This window comes from Crinia signifera, chromosome 7 (assembly GCF_055691185.1).
Source record: "Crinia signifera chromosome 7, ASM5569118v1, whole genome shotgun sequence".
NCBI lineage: Eukaryota > Metazoa > Chordata > Amphibia > Anura > Myobatrachidae > Crinia > Crinia signifera.
This window is the reverse complement of record NC_139223.1, coordinates 153,341,398-153,357,333: the sequence shown is the minus strand read 5'-3', so window position 1 is coordinate 153,357,333 and position 15,936 is coordinate 153,341,398. Positions and strand designations below refer to the sequence as shown.

The 15,936-nt window shown below is 40.7% G+C and overlaps 1 protein-coding gene across 2 annotated transcripts in view; it reads right to left on the bottom strand.

Moving 5' to 3' along the window:
* Positions 1-7,822: 7,822 nt before the first annotated feature.
* The window catches only part of ACVR1 (activin A receptor type 1), a 76,358-nt gene continuing 68,244 nt past the window's right edge, over positions 7,823-15,936 (bottom strand). For both annotated transcript variants that reach the window (XM_083154020.1, XM_083154019.1), the window contains 2 exons: positions 11,696-11,826; positions 7,823-9,062 (listed from right to left, as the gene is read on the bottom strand). In XM_083154020.1, coding sequence (XP_083010146.1) covers positions 8,928-9,062; positions 11,696-11,826 — 266 coding nt within the window. In that variant the 3' untranslated portion in view covers positions 7,823-8,927. The remainder of the gene's footprint in view (positions 9,063-11,695; positions 11,827-15,936) is intronic.

Below are 15,936 nucleotides of genomic sequence, written 5' to 3'. Positions count from 1 at the left end.
TTAATATGTTCAAGCACTGTACTGAGTAATCACAATATATAGTATTCATCAGAGTGCCCAATACAAGCTGCTAGGTAGGACTCATTTTAGGGGTTTTTCTTCTATACCCCATATAATAAACAATATTACAAGAAAGTTAAAGGAATCCTTCAACCAGCACATGTAAATATAGAAATTACTTCCCTTTTAGTTTTCCCCGAAGCACTCCCTTGCTTCATAATGATGCTGATAATTCTTTCTTCAGCAATTAAATCGATGGTACCAGATGGTTATGAACTGTCAGAATGCGAAACAGTTCAAAACAGGCATGAAGTATTGCATATATGGATCCCGGGTCACATACAGCTCTGTAGGTAAATAATCCTTCCCGGGCCGTTTGCGCACCGTCCTCACCGACGCGTTTCAGATCCTTGCTGGATCCTTTTTCAAGGTGTACACCTTTAAAAAGGATCCAGCAAGGATCTGAAACGCGTCGGTGAGGACGGTGCGCAAACGGCCCGGGAAGGATTGTTTACCTACAGAGCTGTATGTGACCCGGGATCCATATATGCAATACTTCATGCCTGTTTTGAACTGTTTCCCATTCTGACAGTTCATTACCATCTGGTACCATCGATTTAATTGCTGAAGAAAGAATTATCAGCATCATTGTGAAGCAAGGGAGTGCTTCGGGGAAAACTAAAAGAGAAGTAATTTCCTCTGAATTTACAAGCGCTGGTTGAAGGATTCATTCACTTTCTTGTACCGTTGTACTGAGTAATGTATCCTAGTGTGCTTTAGAAGTTGAACCAAGGAATTCTGGGATACAGAAGGGAGGAGCCTGCCTCTTAAAAGAAGTCAGCATAGGTGCCTTGCTCCTCGGACTCTCCTACATCCCATGGTTGAGCTGTGTTGCCAGGATGGACTCAGAGAAAGGGATTTCAACGGTAAGTTCTTACAAAAATCCCCTTTTCACCTTCATTGATTTCTCAATTAGGTACACATCTTAAGATTTAACTGACTACCTCTCTGGTGAAAACAAAAAGCTGGTAACGTACGGGAACAGATGTTAACAATGAAAAACAGACAGTGGCCATTTAAATAGATTTGACCAATTTGTCTGATTTAACGGGATAGGGCCATTAGGTTGACATGTATTGGGTCAACCACTGAAGGTGCACATGGCTTAGGTTTTTTTAATTCCCACTAGACTGGCAATTGTTTAGGTGCGCTCCCAGCTACGTGCAAACGCAATTACTGCATTTTTAGTGCAATTTTCAAGAAAGTAACTAAAGAAAACATTTTTGTTCATACTAAAATATAGAATTAATTTTGTTACAAATACAGATAATGAAATTATTGTGTTTAATCTTAGTGACCTTTAATTTGAGAAGCAATAAAGGAACAATTTAAATACTTTATTTTTAAATTGCATGTCACAAGGAAGGACGGTAAGCCAGCCACTTATACCTGTACAAGCTGCCTATAAAATACATTTCTTAGGAACTAAAAATTACTTTTTCTTTTGCAACAAACGAGAGCAGTATCTTTGGCCACACTGAGCCTATTAGTAATAAATTGCTGTCTGCCAAGATGCCAGTCAGTGTTCAATTCTTTTTTTTGACCTGACATTTACAATGAAACCAAAAATACTATGGCAAGTTATTGACGTAGCAATGCAGCTTTCATTTAGACAGTAGGGGTGGAAAACAGATCTGTTTCTACTAAAGACAAATATGTTTTTTTTTTTTTAATCAATCTATTTTAAAAATAATATATCCTGTTTACTGCCAAGTAAGAAGGTAAATTATTATGCTCAAGCATACAATTATTGCCTCACAAACAGAAATCTGTCATGTCAAGTAGTCTGTCAATGAAAAGCAAAAAGTGTTTTTTGATATCTTGTTTTCAGGGGCATTTTCAATAGGTTCCCATGTGGTGAAGTTTTTCATCTCACAGGACACTTTCATGACTTAAGCTGGCCATACATCAGGACGACCAGCATCCGATCCACATTGCCTTGACCTCCCTAGAAGCTTACCAGACACACAATAGACCTTATTGTTGTAATTTCACATAAGATCTGCAACTCCAAGCATACTCGTCCGTAAGCTGGCCGTACATTACTGTGATCTCTCGCAGCAGTGTATGGCCAGCCGATGGCCCACGAAGTGCCCAAGACCTTCATATTACATGCAGTCTTTTCACATGTGATGGATCGCATGTGACCCCCTTCCCCACTGCCAGGAGTAGGGTCTGAGGTCGGACCTGCATGCCCATCCAACCTCCGGCTCAGGTCCAATGCGCACAGGACTGCGCATCGGACATCACTCAGCCGATTTGGACCAATTTCTCGTCCCTTTCCGTCGGGAACCAGTGAAATCGCCTCAAATAGGGAAATCATATGGGGGCCTTTAGTAGCATCTTCAGATCATGTGTGCAGTACACAACATTATATCATCCATCTCACAACCACCACATCTGATCAGAATGGTACCAAAACACCTCACAATGGGGCCAATTCAGACCAAGTCGTACGGATCTGAATTCGGACCCATTTTCAATAGTGAAGGGTCTGCGCATGCACAAATATGTGCATGTGCAGTCCCCCTGTGGGAACACCTTTGGCGAGTATCACCCACCAAGGAACTTCTAGCTGAAAGGGTCCACCCTACGAAGGAGGCTAGGAACAATGACCGGTGGGAAGGAGCACGGGACAAGGAGGCATCTAATAAAGAGAACTGTGCTGGCAGGTGTGTATTGAAGAGAGGGAGAAATATTTATGTGAGGTAATTATTGAAAGGAGGGGGTGCCTATGGAGTATCAACTGAATGGGGTGCTGTAAGAGGATTATTTGGACAATATACACAATGCGGATAACAGGGATCTTACCACCTTTTTGTTTTAGTACTTCCCACCCTAAGTATCATCTGGCAGAGTTCCATGTGACCACAGCCGGATGGAATTTCATAGACCTGGTTCAGCCGTAGCTTGCAAAAGTAGGAAATCTGTTCAGATCCCCAGGAAATGCACACTGAGCGATCAGGGAAGAAGGGTCCTAGTCAGGGAGTTGACCAAGAACTTGATGGTCCATCTGTCAGAGCTACAGCATTCCTCTGTGGGGAGAGAAGAACCTTCCAGAAGGACAATCATCTCTGCAGCAATCCACCAATCAAGCCTGTATGGTAGAGTGATCAGACAGAAGACCATTCCTTAATTTAAATAAAAAAATAAATAAATAAAACACACAACAGCCACGCCTGTTTGCCAAAATGCACCTGAAGGACTCTGACCACGAGAAACAAAATTCTCTGATCTGATGAGACCAAGATTAAACTCTGGTGTGAATGCCAGGCATCATTTTTAGAGGAAACCAGGCACTGCTTATCACCAGGTCAATACCATCCCTACAGTGAAGCACGGTTGTGGCAGTATCATGCTGTGGGGATGTTTTTCAGTGGCATGAACTGAGAGATTAGTCAAGATAGAGGGAAAGATGAATGCAGCAATGTACAGAGACATCCTGGATGAGCGCGCTTGATCTCAGACGGGGACGACAATTCACCTTTCAGCAAGATAATGACCCTAAGCACACCTAGGTGTTGCTTGGTGCCAGATCTTGGAAGCTCTCTGGAAGTCGATTGGAGGACCTACCTGCTAAATTCTCTGACCACCCTTTCCCAGAATTTGGAAGTCTCCGGCTCATTCCTACAAAATTGGACATCCCTGGCCACGAGGTTGACGGTAGGCTACCAACAACAGCCACTCCCTCATTTGGGCCCATAGGATCATAATTGCCGATTGTTGGACTCCATCCACCTTGCGGGAACAATACAGTGTGTGGACAGTGCAGGATCATTGTTCCTCCAACCCCAATCAGGGGGCCTCTGTACACACGTGAGATCTGGTCATCTAATTGTTTTTAAAACAACATTTTTTTCATATGTATTTTTTGGCAAAATATTGTGCAATTTTTTCTTCTTTTTTATGTGTTTATTTCAATGAATACACAACATCCTATGCATTCCCTATATGGTTAAGAAAAAAAAATTCACATTTTATAAATTGATTCACTCATTTTTAAATCTGAGCGCTGCTTTTCTTTGTGTTTTTTGTTTCCTTTTTGCAGGGACTGACCCTCCCCTCCTAAGCAACTGCTCTAATTGATTAGGCCACTCATTTATAAGCGCTCCTAGGGTCAATACGATCCGTGTAGATCCTCCCTTTGTACAACTGCTAAGATATCATAGGAGCGGCTTCAGGATAACTCTGAATGTCCTTTAGTGGCCCAGCCAGAGTCTAGACTTGATCCAGATCTGAAGAGATTCTCAAATGGATACAGCCATGAGCACCGCAGGTGGGGCAGATGCAACATGTGCAGAATGTTAGATTTGGGTGGGCTATTCTCAAACTGAAATAGAAATTGCAGTGTAAACATAATGTAGCCAGTATTCACCCTGAACTGAACCATAACTCCCCACACTAACTCTCTACATCTACACATGTAACATTTACCCCACCTGCAGTGCAGCATGGTTTTGTCCACTTGAGAAAAAATGTGCATTGCAATCAAGTCTGAATAAGACCCTAATTGCAATACACACACACACACACACACACACACATAATGAAGTGGCACTAGGAGACTTTTTGTAGGTGAAAGCAGATTGGACTCTATTAGAAATTAGTTCATAGTCATCAAGGTTTCACCGTCAGGATGTTATACATGGCTATGGACTAATTTTTAATAAAGAGTCCAATCTGCTTTCACCTACAAAAAGTCTCCTAGTGCCACTTCATCTGGTATACATTCTGGAGGATACCTTCCTCACCCAAGGAGGCACAGGAGCCAGTACATCACTGCAAGGATTGCAGCGCTAAGACCGGAGTGACAGGTCCTTTCTTCATACATATACACACACGCTACAGAATTTAAATAAATATTTTTAGACCAGAAGACTTACAAATAATGGACACTGAACATTTAACTTCTTACAAAATCTTATAAAAAAAACCCCACCTTTAGAATAATAAAAGAAACAATATGTAAGTAAAGCATACCTCTGCTCAAATGCATTTTAATGAAGAGAATATATATATATATATATATATAAAAAAGTTCAGTATGAAATATACATATTGTATATTTCAAAATTTAGAGTATAAAGGTATCCAGGTCACAGTATACTCGGGGGACTAGTTATTTTAAACATATCTTAACTTTGGAAATTACAAATTGCTAGTCATTTGCAACATCAAAAAGAGTGCAGCATGGAACCATTAAGGAATCACTCAGAATGTTCCATTTGCATTAGGAAACAGAAGTACAACAGTGAGATGGCATATAAATGCAAACTCATTTGACATGGATAATTTTTTTTTTTTAGGATGTCACCAAGGGCACTTAAGCTGGTGATAAGTGAACGAAGTATGAACCATTTGGATATACAAACTTCCAACACGGCACTAGGTTTTCATGCAATTAACAAGTGGGATAGAGGCCAAAAGCTGCACAGCTACTTTGGAAGCCTGTAGGGTCAGACCTACATTTGCACTGTTGATGTCAGTTTGCATGATTGCATAGAATTAGGATAGGAAGCAGCTGTATAATGAAGACATTAGCGAATAAAAGATTGTGTACTTTTGAGACTGTCCCACACATCAGGCTTGCAAAGGAAGAGTCTATTTTGCACAATAGGTGAGTGTTTGTGTTCCAGCAGCAGTACGGACCAAGGATTACCCGATAGGAGGACTCATTGCCCAGCTGCTTATCCGGGATATCTGGACTTGAGCCTTTATAGAACGGATTAAAACCCAGTTCTTGAAAATTTGGTAATTACACTGCTGCTTAAAAAGATTTCTATGGAAGATAACTGATGCACTTGCTATAATTTTTAATGTTTTTTTTAATGTGTATTAAATTTACAGTACTTCACTATATTATATAATGTTGTTTCTTTAAATGTGAAATCCCTGGTGAAGTGCCTTTCTTATAATCAAAGAAGGAAGAAGGGGCGCCAGATAGGTCTAATTCCACTTTTGTTGTGTGTATTTTGCACAATAGACTGGCTAAAATCTGTCCTATGCAGGATTTGTGCTCCTGTTCTAAGGATATTTCCTGATTAAAGGATGCACAAGAACATTTATATACATAAATCACGGTAACGGCTTAATCGCGCAGGAAATGATTCCACTGACCCAACTCATTAAATAATTCACATGGGGGGATGTGGAGCTCTATAAATATCTCGTCTGGTTGATGATTGGTGGATCCAGAAATGTGGAGGAGGAGCTAATCTTTAGCGCTTTGAAGGTTCAATGCCAGGCATGTCCATACTATGACCCTTTAGCTGTTTTGAAACTACAAGTCCCATCATGCCTTGCCCCAGTTTTACAATTAGGGAATGCTGAAACTATGGTAAGGCATGCTGAGATGTGTAGTTTCACAACAGCTGGAGGGCCATAGTTTGGACATGCCTTAAGGACAGAGTTTGGGAAACATGGCTATGGCTCATTTAGCATGCAAAAGAAGTTCCAAGAAGTTGTTTACTTATTGTGCATGTTGGGTATATGACCACAGCTGCTGAAGAGCAAAACAATTCTAGGATCTCATACATACAAACTCATTTATCAGCAAGTAAATAAACGTGGTGCGTATGGCAAAGGTGATCCAGCTGTCGACTTTTATTTTTCAAACACAAGCCGATGAGTCCACCAGCTCCTTATGGTCAGGAGTTTAAGCATTTATTGATGAATGAGCCCTTAAGGGCAGATTGACTGTGAAAATGTAAAGCAGTACTCCATGTTAAGCAATTGCTTCATAAAGAATGACTAATTGTACATACATTTTATACCCCACAGAAGGGCAGTAGAAAGTCGTGAGAATGTGTAGAAGAGCGCCATCACTGATCAACCATTATCATCACATAAAGAGCCTATAAAAGGTGGCTATTGCATTCATGTGATACATATTAAACTTTAGTTACTCAGTTTTTTTATTTTGTGAATTTGTTTTTACCCAAGTGAATATTTTTGCTTGTATCATTAATTTGACAGCTGTATAATAATAATAGTAAGGCACCGGACTCAAAAGGAATTTTCCACCTTCATACAACTTTCATGTACCGTTTTGTTGTTCGCTTGCTGCAAATTTTACTTGAGCTTTTGCTCATCTCTCTAGTTTCCAGCTATATTTTTTTAACCAGTGCTACCAGGAATAAATAAAAAACAAACAAACCTTTATTTTCAGCTTTATGGATAGGATAAAGGGCGGGATGTTCTAACATCCGCAGCGCTCTAACAACCACCTTCGCCGGGTACTGCATTGTTAATAATCGCATATGCTCTAACTTATGCGATTATTAACGCAAGGGACAGCTCTTGAGATAAGGAGTTGTCCCTTGTGATGCGGCCACAGCACTGAACTTCCGGGTCTGAGACTGCACTGCGGGGTAAGAAGCCCAGAGGCTTCTGAAGGGAATAGTCCGCTTTTGCTGGCGATTCCCTCCGCAGCGCTGACACTGCAGAGGGGGGGTAAGAGAATTCAGAAATGTGGTAAAAACCCTGATAACGGGGTGTTTACCGCATTTGTGGTTTAGAGAATCCCGCCCAAAGTCGTATTGAATAGAATACAGAGTTTCTTGTTGGGTCCATGTTCTATCAACATTAAAAAAAAAGCTTTTGGTGAAGAACCTAGAAAGAAGTTATCAACTTGATAAACACTGTAAATAGTAAAAAATGCACAAGCACGTTAAAATATATATAGAAAAATAAAAAAGTGAAAAAAACATTTTGAAAGTCATACAACATGAAAAACTTTGTTCTACAGGAAAAAAAACAACTCTTTTAGACTTAAAAACATTCTATTTAATTTATACAAATAACTACTAAATACAAAAAGTAGATTAAAACAAAATAGTTATTTTCTGGCAGAGTTTACAATGCAACATATTATATAGCTTAGAAGATAAGCAAATCCACTTTCTTTTTGTCAGTCTCCAGAATTTTGTATGGAAATTTGTACACAATTTTGTTATTTCCTATGTCAGTAAAATGTGAGCCGGTAAAGGGGATAGATTACGTTTAGAATTCTAAATTCAAACTGATAAATCCATACAAACTTCTCGGTATGGAGAAATGGGACATTGCAATGTGAGGATACAGAAAAGTCTATTCCTTATCATGTGTTATACAATTAGTTGTGTAAAAGTGAAAAGAAAAAAAAACAAACACACATACCACAAAATAAAGCGGTAGCCTCTTGCACGGTTTGGGTTTTTTTTTTTTTTTTTTTAACGTTAAGTGCGCTAATAATAAATAATTTGAATTTTTTTTTTTTTACAGATAAAAAAATTCTTATGTTCAGCATTATTGTAAACATCATTACACATGTAAAATCCAGCTAACAATGACACTTGTATTTTTAGATCTTTCTTGAAATTTGAATAGGTGTAATAACAGATCCGTACAAAGCCAACCATATATTTGGCATGTCATAAAAATTAAAACATTACAGTGCAAGTAAGGAATGCAAAGAATTTCTAGTGCAATAGAACGGAGAAGCACACGAAATATTGCTAATTAAAATCCACTAAGATCCATGTAATGAATGAACAGGGTAGTCATGAAAACGGTCTTTCCTCCTCCAAAATCAACTTTTAATGCCCAGATCGGTCCCGAAATTCCCCTGTGCTCCTTTGGATCCAGATCTTTGCAAATATTCACCCAACCATTGCCTTGCAAGTAAGTATTCAGTAATGTGACCATTGCAGTAATTTAGCCACGCTCCAAATATTCCTTGGTGGGACCATCTTCAAAAAAGGTGGGTTTGTATTTAGAAGTTCTGCATTAAAACAAATGGTTTGAAACAAAGTCTAAACCTTGTCAGGCAAGCACTGTATTTTAATTTGTTTTTATTATGAATTATGCATGGATTTTATGGCAGATCTTCAGCAGTCAGATTTAAGTTTATCTAAGGAATTGTCAATTTTGGTTAAAGTCTTTTTAATGCGCAAGGCAGTGAGTCTTGCAGATGGGTTTTGATACCAGCATTCCTTCATCAACTTAGCAAGCGATGTTAGTGTCTGGGGAATAAAATAAAATTACAATTAGGAGTATAAACAGTATATAACCACTGAGTTAAGTCCATAACAAGATGTTTTTCAAAAACACATTAAAGAACATAGAAATATTTTAGCTTTAATTTCTTTAAACATGAGCTCCTAGATTTACTAAAATATTGACACTGAAACTGGGTACACACTTGGTAATATATCGGCCATTTGAGCCCGTAGCTGGTGTGTGCACTTATTATGTCTGAATTACCAGTCTGTCTAAAAATATATTGATTTATGTGACTGTGTATATGGAAAGTCCACCCAACTAACCATACACTTGTTGCAGATGCCGGAGGGCAAAGTCAAACACTTACCCAGCTGGGTGTCATGAGTTGCATACAAAGCGACCAGTTGGTAAATACGTATAATATTACATGAATTGATCACTGTTTGCACTAGGGGTAATCTATCATATGGAAAATCATGCTACAATTGGATAGCTTAAAAATAAACCATCGGTCAGAAATTGTGGTAAATTCACATTTTTATCCATATAAAAAATGAGTACAGCTAAATGGATTAGTCTGCATTAAAATATTTAATTTCATATTAAATTAATTTTCTGCTATTACCATTCTAAGATTGCAAGAGGGAATGCTTTCAAACCGAGAGAGACCCAGCAACAGCCACCAGCTGGGGGCTTGGGTAGATATCTCGGATGAAATGGGCACTTTCCAGAAAACATTAGCTTTAGGTTACTCATCTATAGAGAGTTACATTTAAATGTGAGCCAGAAAAAAAAAAAAACACCTGTAAATCCACTTTTAGTGACTGTAAAGAAAATTACATAAAAAAATAAAAATTGTCACCATTACCAAACTATTTCCTGTAGATAAATGAGGTTTGTTGTACCTCTTCCCAATTTTTAATACATTCTACAAATCTAGGGAAAGATTTAGTGTTCATTCTAGCATCCTTCAAAAATACATGCAGTTCCTTTTTTCTTCCTGGGGTGTTTGTCTCTGTTGTGGTGCTTCCAATAAGGAAATCAACTCCGGAGAAGATGTGGAAGAACTACGAAGTGATTTAAATAAACTGGAAAGGTGTGTGAAAAGGTGGAAAATGCAGTTTAATGTTGATAAATGTAAAGTGATTCATCATGGGAAGAAAAATGAACAAGCTACTTACAGTATAGGCTAAATGGAGTTATTATAGGTAATTCTGCTGTATAGAAGGACTAGGGCAGGGGTGGCCAACCCGCGGCTCTCGAGCCGCATGCGGCTCTCCCCCTGTTAAAGTGCGGCTCCAGCTCCGGCAGGTAGATCGCGGTCAAGTGCCCTAATGCACCATGTAAATAGTAAATAGCTGCTGAAGCCTCTGAGGCTCTCAGAGGCTTCAGCGCTCCCAGGGATGCAGTGCGCGGATGCAGGGGGACGTGATGACATCACCGCACATTACGAGTGAGGAGCCACGGCGCCGGGCACAGGGGTGTCACTGGTGTGGAACAGGCACCCGCTCCCCACACTGAAACCTCCACGCCCCCATCCCTCACAGCTCTGCTATTGCATCGGATGGAGCTGTCTTCGGCGCCTGTGTGCCACATGCTGCGTCCATCATGCTGCTTGTGAGATACAGAAAGCACCGCTAAGAGACCTGCGGCACTGAGTAAATGACCCTGGGAGGGGAGTGACGGGATGCCTCTCTCATCAGTGGCACTGCCAATCTTTACATATGATTCTGGGACTTTTGATGCCATAAACCTTTAACTGCTTCATGTACTGGCTGTCACTTGAACCTTGTGCAGCTCACCCTGTCTGCCTGGCTTGTTCCTTCTGTCCTTTACCCCAGTGTGTCTACCTCCACCTCCAAGGAAATTGCACCCCCTCCCTACCCACATCACTCCCTGCCCTTACTCATATTTACCCACAATTATACAAACTTCGCCCTGCCTACACACCAACTGTTGCTTGCCTTTATCCTCCACTACCCTAACTGCCCCAGCACTGTCCCTGCTGCTGTGTGCCCTCATCCCACCCAAGGGGTCCAAATAGACCACGCCCTTTTTTTCAGCGCACGCATGTTGTTGGCTCTTTAGCTTGACTACAGATATTTTTCGTCTCTTCACCTCTGACTGGTTGGCCACCCCTGGACTAGGGGGTCATTATAGATGAAACATTAGGCAACAAATGCGCACTGCTCAAGTGCAGCAGCAAAAGCAAACCGGACACTGGCATGCATTAAAAGGGGAATAGATTCAAGGGATGCCAATGTTGCCCACAATCAAGGGATGCCAATGTTGCCCACATTGTCGGTGGGGGTGGTTACAGCAACTACTGTTAATGAACGTAAATCCAAACTGGATGCATTTTGGCCACTAAGGGAATCCTATCGATTTGACTTACTCAAGTCAGTAGTAACAAGTTAGATAGGTTGAACTCTATGGACCAACGTCTTTTTTCAGCCTTAATTACTATGTTACCAAGTATGTTACAGTGTGGTCTGTATTTCAGCACTGAAAGAAAGAGGCATGAAAGAGCAACTGCATTGGGTTCTAAAAAGGTAAAGGGTGCAAGAATGAACAATGGATTTGCATTTTGTACACTGTTCCAAACCAATTACCAGAAAAACTTATGTAGTCAACAACATTGTACAATACATACTGGGTCTGAGAACCATCTATTGGGAATGTTTGGTCGTTGTTGATCCACACAGACAACTTTCTTCATATCTTCAAAGCTAGGATCATTCGGAACAACGTCATAAAAAGGGGGCTTGTAATCTTCAACAATGCCTGGAAAACAAGAGACTTTCCTAAATAAAATAGAATGCTTTTAATTCTAGACGCCTGATTCAGTCTGGGTACTAGACAAAAGTAGTCTTTGCTACAACATATTTGCTGCAATGACTCCAAACAGGCCTGCACAGCAGGTTCCACATAAAAAAACAAAAAGAACAAACAACAAAAAACCAAAGAGAAACCATTTCAAAATGAAACTCAAACTCTGGTACACCCCTCCCAATGAATAATCATACACTTGGGAAGTTCATATCATTTGGCCAATAAACATGGCCCTTTCAGGTGAATTTCTCTAAAAAGCTCAATACTGAGGTAGTCTTATTCTAACTTTTTACAAAGTCTAAAAGGCTAGTACAAAGTAGGGGAGATTCTCTATCACAGAAATGCGGTAAAAACCCGTTATCTGGGTTTTTACCGCATTTCTGTATGCTGTATTGTGCCTCCGCAGTGTCAGCGCTGCAGAGGGAATCGCCAGCAAAAGCTGGTGATTCCCTGCAGAAGCCTATGGGCTTCTTACCGCAGCGCTGTTTGAGGGATCCGTCACCGATCCGTCCAAGCATGCCCTGCGGCCGGCGCGTCACTCTGCGCATGCGCAGATGGACTCCCGGGTCATAGACCCGGAAGTCCAGTGCCGGCACCACATCGCATCGCAAGGGATAGCTCTTATCGCAAGAGCTGTCCCTTGCGTTAATAACAGCATATGTTATAGCATATGCCGTTATTAAAAATGCGATGCCCGGCGATAGAGGGCTGCGGATGTTACAACATCCCGCCCACTATAAGAAAACAATATGATGCATATACCCACTATATTATTAATGATGTACGTTCCCACAGGTCATGAACAATAACGATAATCCCCATTGCCTGAACAAGCAGTCAAATCTGACGATCCAGCCAGTTCAGGGTAAAGGTTGCTAAACATTGTTAACGGTATCATTAAGTTATTAACTTGCAGATCATTTGTTTCGCTGCACCACTGATATCGTTAATTTTACTGTCGGGGACAAATATTGTATGGTGTGCACTAGGCATTACTGTAACACTGGAAAACCACTCTACAAAATTTTACAATTAACACTTTCTTTCTTTTCAGCCTTCTATAGTGGCCTGCTACAGTTGCCACTTTTTGGGGGTCCAGGATAGTTTACCCACTTTTTCATACACTTTCCTCCAGTTTACTTTTTGTAGATATGTGCAACCTCACTGGTGTAACTGCAAATTGGTATTTCTAAATCTTACATGGTATATGTGTATACCATGTAAGATTTAGAAAAAACAATTTGCAGTTACTCCAGCGAGGTTGCACATATCTTGTGAGCTTTAGCAAACTCGCTACTGGATAAAATGACCTGTGAGAACTTAAAATTACTGCATTTTCAGAAAAATATATAAATAGGAAATATTGAAGAGTTCAGCTGTGGTGAGAATGTGAATAAGCAATTAAATATATATTTTAAAATCAAAATATATATTGGTTGTTTAAAAATATTTAAGCCTTTGAGTGGCAAGTGAATTTGTAAAAATATGTGTAAAAATTGCCAAGCGGATATTTTTATTCATTGTAATGTCCTGCAATGATTACATTATATAGAAATTATTAACATTTTACACAACATTTTTTTATTTGAATTTATCTATTGAAAATATTCAAATAGTAGTTTATATATCATTTCAATATTCTTGTCTAGTTATTCATACGACACTTGAGAAAGCATGGAAGGCAATAATTAAAGACCTTACTAAACCAAAAATGGGGTCTAATTGTAATTTTTTTTTTTTTAAAGGCTATCTAAAAAATAAAATTTTGAGCAGTAATCTCAAAACTTGGAATCTTATCCCTGTTTCAGATCACACCTAATTACTGTGTTCATGACGGTTCGTTAACGGGTACGATACGGTAGTTGGTGCTATCTGAAAGGGCTTAGCAGTTCCAGCAAACAGACAATACGAACCGGTAAAAATGAAGGGTTCTCACCGGTTTGCTGTGTAGTGTGAACGGGTTAAAATCAGGTTGAGCGACTGTTCCCTTTCAAACTAATGGAGGAGGCAGTGCTTGGAGCACCGCCAGCTCTAAGCACTGCCGCCTCCTCCTCCCCCACCCCCCATGACGCTCCACTACTCTGCCCCCACATGGCGTCAGCAAACCAGCAATACTGCTGGCTCGTTTAAGGGGCCAGAAAGTGCAAAATGCAGTGTCTCAACGGGACTGAAAAGTTTAAAAGTCCCGGTGCAACCCTGCATTTTGCGACGTAAAAGCGGTATTATTTAAATGTAAATAAATCTCTGCATCACCTGTCTGAACCACAAGGTTCAGAAGATCGTTAATGTGTATTTACAAATAACCCCACCCCCTATCTCTTCATTCGAATTGCTTTTGGGGTTAATACAAATTTGAAATAAAGTCCATGTGAAGCAATTGTGTGAAAAGGATTCTGCACCTAGATTGTGGTCTTCCTTAAAGCAAATCCTGTAAACCATCCCGAGTAAGATTACCTTTGGTAACTCAGGGGCAGATTTATTAAGCTTGGAGAAGAGATAAACTGGAGATAAAGCGGAGAAAAGGTAAAAGGAGATAATGCACCAGCCAATCAACTCCCAACTGTCTTTTTCAAACACAGCTGATTGGCTGGTGCTTTATCTCCTTTTACCTTTTCTCCGCTTTATCTCCAGTTTCTCTCTTCTCCAAGCTTAATAAATCTGCCCCTCAGTTAAGTGATCACTGGAGAAGAGCTATCTGCACTGTATCTACATACAACCTCGCTGTGTTGCAGTATAGTTGGGTGCGTGCATACACTCCTGCTATGCATGAGCTTCAATGGGGCACCAATACAGAATGCAGCTATATGCAACAAAGCTGATAGAACACAAAATACATCTGTTTGTGTATAAATAATAAAAAATGTATGTATCTCTCTTTATACATACACACACACACACACACACGGAGCAGCTCTCATTTGAGCTGCTCCTGGCGATTCTATCGCCAATTGCTGCCCTCTGATAGAAGAGAGAATGCACGCCCTATCCTGTCAGAGGATGTAGCTGGCCCTACTCCCTCCCTTAAGTGGAGACGAGCAGGGAAGCCGCTCCCCACCGCCTTGCTGACAGGGATGCACAAGCGACGGAGATGCTTCCGCGTCCCTGTGAGATGGTGCTGCCGTCCGCCAGCCTGCTCCAGCACATGAGATCTGGCGATGGGGGTAGGCTGGCTGATGGCTGCTCCATCTGTATATTATTTTTTTTCACTGAAAATGAACGTGTTACTCGGTTTTATGACTGCACTTATGGGAAGGAGACACATTAGTCTGTACTGTAGATTTACGCTGTACAAGAAAGAGTTCATGTGCAATCAGAGGCAAAGTTCACTCCTGCCATTCTAGCTCTGAAAAACACTCAATATGGTGCACATCATAATCCCATAATTAGTCCTGTCTGTAAACCAACAGCCGTTGTCAGTCTGTATACAGTATCCAGGACGTGTCTGACAGCAATGACACACATTCTTCCATCTCTTACACACGTGCACGCCTTACACCAACTACTGCATTAACCAGACAGCGTGCATTATTCAGACTTCACTAATGGGCAAAACCATGTGCACTGCAGGTGGGGCAGACGTAACATGTGCAGAGAGAGTTATATTTGGATGGGGTGTGTTTAAACTGAAATCTACATATTAGGTAAAAATAAAGCAGGCAGTATTTACCCTGCACAGGAACAAAATAAAAATAAATAAAAAACTTACCCGAATCTAACTGTGCACATGCTACATTTGCCCCACATGAGAGGGGGGGGGGGGGGGATGGAAATCACTCAGTGCAATCGCTGGGCTGGAATTATTTCGTAATCCAAGCTATTTTATCCAGGTGGAAGGCTTTCGACAGCAGGATGCTATGGAAAGCTGTCCAAGCCACTGCTCATCTGCTGGTAATACCCTGCTGATGAGCAGTGTACACCTACATCTGTTGAAGTCGATAGCTGCAGATGTCCGCATAGCGCTTCTGACATTTACCGCACTCACACATAGGGGAGGAGCAGTTCTAAGCAGTGTCCCTGGCCAGTTCAGAGATGGAGACAAGGCTGCCTCCCATCTCTGCAGCG